We start from the raw sequence: 6,000 nt of genomic DNA, 5'->3' as shown, positions 1-6,000 counted from the left end.
ATGGAGCAAGACTCTGTCTTAAAAAAAAAAAAAAAGGACTGGCCTGGGTTTACAGGTAGCTCACACCTGTAATCCCAGCACTTGGGGAGGCTGAGGCAGGAGGATTGCTTGAGCCCAGGAGACCAACCTGGGCAATACAGCAACACACTGTCTCTACAAAACATTTAAAAAATTAGCTGGGTGTGGTGGTACACACCTGTAGTCCTAGTTACTCAGGAGGCTGAGGCAGGAGGATTGCGTAAGTCCATGAGTCTGAGGTTACAGTGAGCTATGACTGTGCCACTCCATTCCACCCTGGGTGACAGAGTAAGATCCCATCTCTAAATAAATTAATAGACCATAAATTCTGTAATGTGAATCTTTAGACAAAGACTACTAAATCTATCATCTGATATATGAAGTTTTGTTACAACAAATGTTTATATATTGAGTTAAAAATTATCTGTACCCACACACACAACCTGCATTTACTTAGTTTAAAAGGAGTGGCAATATTAAAATTGGGGGTTTTGGCTGGGTGCGGTGGCTCATGCCTATAATTCCAGCACTTTGGGAGGCTGGGTAGATCACCTGAGGTCAGAAGTTTGAGACCAACCTGGCCAACATGGTGAAACCCCGTCTCGACTAAAAATGCAAAAATTAGCCGGGCATGGTGGTGTGCCCCTGTAATCCCAGCTACTCGGGAGGCTGAGGCGGGAGAATTGCTTGAACCCGGGAGACAGAGGCTGCAGTGAGCTGAGATCGTGCCACTACACTCCAGCCTGGGCGACAGAGCGAGACCCCATCTCAAAAAAAAAAAAATTGTTATTTTGTTGTTATTGTTGTTTTTGAAGATGGAGTCTCACTCTGCTGGATCTTGGATCTTGGATCTCTGCTGGATCTTGGATCGTGTTCTTCCAGGGTTGCAGAGAGAAGTGCAACAGCGTCTCAGCACAACCTCTGCCTCCCAGGTTCAAGCAATTCTCTTGCCTCAGCCTCCCAAGTAGCTGGGATTACAGGGGTGCACCACCACACCCAGCTAATTTTTGCATTTTTAGTAGAGATGGGGGTTTCACCATGTTGGCCAGGCTGGTCTCGAACTCCTGACCTCAGGTGATTTGCCTGCCTTGGCTTCCCAAAGTGCTGGGATTACAGGTGTGAGCCACCATGCCCAGCCTAAGAATAATAACTTTATAACTATGAAAAATGTATTACATATTCACCATTTTGCCAGCATTAATCTCAAAGCATAAGTTTTACTTTTTGGGGATAGAGAGATACATTGTGTTTTAGCCATATGACCAATGTAGAAACAAGCTAAGGTTAACTCGTCATCTAATGAATAGGCCCGATAAAAAAGTTGGTTGACCACAACATGAATAAATAAATAACCATAAGCTTGGAAATGCTACCTGTAGTATTTCAGAGTGTCGATCACATTTGTAGTCATCACTTAAAGAATTAATGTCTGCCAATGTTATCATCTAAAATGTATTTACAGAGGTCAGAAGAGCTATGTCTGTCCTCCTCTATGCAAAGAGGTGATGACATCAAGGGGTATGTCACAAGCCAAAGTTTAGTTAGCCTAAGTTAGTTAGCTGGTTTGCAGTTTTATCCACTAAGTCTGATCTTCTGACCCCTCAGTTTTACAACTTTCCACTCTCTGTGCTGCATAGCACCTCTCCACTTCTGAGTTAATCATTTCTTTGCCATTATCTGGCAAGAATTCTTATCTCTTTTGCTGTCACTTTATAACAGGGTCCTCTTATCAACCTGCATAGAGTCATGTGATGAGTCAAAGCCTATCAAAAGTTTCCATTCTTCTGATTAGAAACCATCATGAAGCTGGATACATGGTTTACAACAGGTCACTAATGTTGGAAAAAGGACAGAGTCCAGGGAAAGACTTGCTTGTAACTTTATGAATTCTGGATTTTTTTTTTCCTTTGCTTTTTCTTAACTTTCACTAAGGGTTACTGTAGTCTGATGTGTCCTTCCCAAGGCCACGAAATTTGACAAGCTGCACTTTTCTTTTGCTCAATGATTTCTGCTTTAAGCCAAAGAACCTATAATTTCACTAAGAATGTCTTCTAATTCAGATACTGGGGATTTACAAGAGTCTTTAAAGCACGGACTTACACCTATTGGTAAGTAGGAGTTTCTCCATTGATCATCTATTTATTCTGCTACTACATACATATAATTTAATCTTGTTGATGGATTTTGCATTTTAAGTCATGGCTTTTCCTTTTATGTTTATTAAAAGCACATAATAAGCCTATGTATATATATCGCACATTTATCTTTCTTGCAGTTCAAAAAAAGCAAATGGATATTTCAACATATGAATATTATTCATTATATCTAGTGTTTACTGGTATCATTCTAATACCCTAACCAGCCAGAAAATATAATTTATACTTTATCAATTTCAACTTTAATAATTTTTAATCAGAAATAATAAGCTAAAATTTGAACAATTTGAAACAGGTTAATCATATTGAGTGATCATTGATCAAACTTTAACAGATAGCTGTCAAGTATTTGTTACTTTTCAACCCACACAAAAGTATGGTGTCTCATTCTCTGCTTATACCGTAAAAAATTTTCATTTTATTTTCCTGGGGGATGAAAGTCATGCCCCCACGTCCAAAAAAAAAAAAAAAAAAACCAAAAAAACTAGACCATCATTAGTAAAGGATTTGAAGTTAAGAGCTACTGTTTTTCGCAACAATTAGTATATTTTGTTTTTACAAACAGAAATAAGTAAATAAAGCTACTTTTCATTTAAAAAAGAGTCACAAACTTGTGAATTTTATAGCAAGACTACATTCAATTAATCCTAAAAGTAAAGGACTAAAGGGAAGTGATTCCCAGTGGTCTGTAATTATTTGTCTGTTGGAAGTCAGGCCCTTCTGCCTTTCCCCAGTTTTTGAAGGACCTGTGCCTTTTCTGGCAGCATTTGCCTAGGCTTTCGGACTGGAATTTCCCTCCGAATTTGCAGGGGCCTGTCATGAGCTCTCTGAGTCTCAGCTCCATTGTAACAAGAAAGAAAATCAAGGCTTGAGTTTTTCCTCTTTTTTTCTTCCTAGTCAGCTGACTCCACAGAATGCAGTGATTGCTTTTTTTATGGGCCAACTACACCCTAAAGTATATCACTTGAGGAAATGTTTACCAAAAATGTTCTATACTTACGAAAAAGAAAACACGGGGAAGGCAAGCAGGGTGTAACACACAATCAATTGTTCTGCAGATAACACAGAAAATACAGGCACAAGAAAGATGAGAGAGAAGCACAAAACCATTCCGCATCTTTTTCGTCGGGCAGAACCGCCGCGGTGCGCAGGCGAGGAGTCCTTCCCGGCAGCTCCGCGCAGCTCCGGTTCCGCGTCCGGGGCCGCAGCTAGAGCGCGCTCGGGCCGGAGACGCGGACTGCGCGCGCACGGGGGACGCGCGCTCGGGGGCTCGCGCCCGCGCGGGCGGTCTTGAGCTCCTGCTGCGCGCAGCCCCGGCTGGCCGCTGCCAAAATAGAGTTGAGCTGGGTCGGGAGACCACACACGCCGATCCCCCGCAGTCTCCCCCAGACCCCATGGGTGAATTAAAGAGGGTAAGGTAGGGGAAAGAGACGCTGTTGCACTTCTCTCTGCAACCCTGGAAGAACTGTTTCCACCCACCGCACGCGCAACTCACATGGCAAGGGACTGAGGCGGGTACACTCTGAGCGTAAACAGAGAACACCTGCAGCTCTGGAATCGGTCCCACTGCAGAGGGCTGGGAACCGGAGGACTGTCGGTCCAGCTCATAAGGGGCTAAACCTCAAGAAAAGTACCGAAGAAGGCTCTCCCCTGGCCTCAGCGACACCACCCCAACATCCTAAACCTGTGCAGGCACTTCCGGGCGCCGGATTCCGGGATAACAAAATTCCAGTCAATTTTCCGGTAAAAGAGACCTCTTTCAGGATCTTGTTCGCAGCCACCCGCCCCTTCCCAACCCAAGCACATCCCCTCCGCCTCCTGGTATTGCAGCCCCGCAGGTGGTTGTGAGGTGTCCGCACCTGCAACATCTTAGTGACCCTGAGGCGGCTGTGGCACCGCGAGACAATCTGTTTACCTCGTAGCCTCCACGAGGGTGCTGACGGTCGTTCCCAGGGTGAATGGCTGGACGGAGCCATCCAAAGGGCTGAGGGAGAGGAAGAGAGGGCAGTGAGGAGCCTTCGGACTGAACTGTTGGATTGAAGGGCCTGACCCGATTCCTGAGGGAGAGATGCCCCTTGAATGGGTCTTTCTGATTGCCCAGGGTAGCCCCACTGGGAAGAACCCACGGGTGCAGCTGTAGAGAGTGTCTGAGGGTCTCGAGGGTAGCTTTCAGATGGCAAATTGCAAGTTGGGCTGTGTTGAGTGGTTCACAAAACCGAGCCCGGTGTATGTAGACATCAGTCAGGGTTTACAATTCTACATTTAATTCAGTTGCGTTGTACTAGGAAATGAGCCTTTTGTTTAAAAAGCTGTCTCCATGGTTTTTAACTAGGGACTACATCTTGTATGCACACCGATGGTTACATGAAAGTTTTGTATAGATGTCTGTGCTTGTATAGAAAAACAGAATTAAGATAAAGTTGTTCCTTCTGCCTACCTGCAAGGTAATCATTCTTTGTAGTGTAAAAGCAGCACACTCAGGTTATAACTAGATTGTTCCCTTAAAGTTAACTAACTCTGGGACACTGGCCAGACTCTTGGTTTCTGGTCTCGGTTTACTTCTTTCTCCCAGGTGGGATGATTCTATTGAATAATATGCAGTACTCACTTTAGAGGCTTTTTATACTTACCTATATCAAGAAAAGAGCCATATCTGTGTGGTAGGAAATATGTTATACATAAAACAAATATTTATTGACCACTCCCACAATGTGCCGAATATTATGCTTTGATTCATATTAAATTTCCATAATTCTTCAAATTAACTGCATTTGCAGAATATTTTATGCCCTCAGTATAATATTGCATATTATCCACAGAAGGTTATGTCTGCATACTTAGGGGTACATGATACACAGTGCAAACACTGTATTGAGTCTGTAATGTGAGTCTTGCTATCTGGTCCCCTGAACACTCTGAGTCTGATTTTATTTCAGTGATAACCTCCAGCAAGCTCTGTGCTCATAAGGATCTCTGAAAGTAGACGTCATCAGTGGAAAGTGTGATAGCCGTTATGTCACCCTAACCTCCAGCAAGCTTTATTTAGAATGCCAGCCACACAAGCCCATGTTCTGATTCTCATCGTTGGGGCTTAGGCTGCCAGTTTCTTCTATGAAGCTAAACCCTAGAGCCTCCCTTCTTTCCATGCCCCAGCCCATCTCCAAAACAGTCCTTCTCAGATTCCTCTTTTCTGGCCTGGATCCACAGGTAGTGACCAGCGTTAAAAGAGTTCTTGGGCCAGGCACAGTGTCTCAAACTGGTAATCCCAACACTTTGGGAGACTGAGGATGGAGGATCACTTGGGCCCAGGAGATCCAGACCAGCCTAGGCAACATAGTGAGACCCAGTCTCTACAAAAAAAAAAAAAAAAAAAAAATTAGCTGTGTGTGGGTGTGGTGGCATGTGCCTGTAGTTCCAGTGACTAGGCCTTGGGGGTTGAGGTAGGAAGATCACTTGAGCCAGGGAGGTTGAGGATGCTGTGATTGTGCCATTGAACTCCAGCCTGGGCAACAAAGTGAGACCCTATCTCAAAAAAAAAAAAAAAAAACAAACAAAAAAAAGGATTTCTTTTTCTTTAACACCTTTTTTTTTTTTTTTTTTTTGAGGCAGAGTTTCACTCTTGTTGCCCAAGCTGGAGTGCAATGGCATGATCTTGGCTCACTGCAGCCTCAGCCTTCTGGGTTCAAGCGATTCTCCTGCTTCAGCCTCCCAGGCAGCCGGGATCACAGGTGCATGCCACCACACCTGGCTACTTTTTTGTATTTTTAATAGAAATGGGTTTTCACCATGTTAGCCAGGCTGGTCCCGAACTCCTGACCTCAGGTGA

At 44.0% G+C, this 6,000-nt stretch overlaps 1 protein-coding gene across 2 annotated transcripts in view; it reads left to right on the top strand.

Annotated features, from left to right (window-relative positions):
* Nucleotides 1–1,873: 1,873 nt before the first annotated feature.
* Nucleotides 1,874–6,000, top strand: part of NR5A2 (nuclear receptor subfamily 5 group A member 2) — a 150,232-nt gene continuing 146,105 nt past the window's right edge. For both annotated transcript variants that reach the window (XM_054453924.2, XM_054453913.2), the window contains exon 1: nt 1,874–2,126. In XM_054453924.2, coding sequence (XP_054309899.1) covers nt 2,063–2,126 — 64 coding nt within the window. In that variant the 5' untranslated portion in view covers nt 1,874–2,062. The remainder of the gene's footprint in view (nt 2,127–6,000) is intronic.

Source organism: Pongo pygmaeus, chromosome 1, assembly GCF_028885625.2.
Source record: "Pongo pygmaeus isolate AG05252 chromosome 1, NHGRI_mPonPyg2-v2.0_pri, whole genome shotgun sequence".
NCBI lineage: Eukaryota > Metazoa > Chordata > Mammalia > Primates > Hominidae > Pongo > Pongo pygmaeus.
This window is presented reverse-complemented; position numbering and strand designations above follow the sequence as displayed.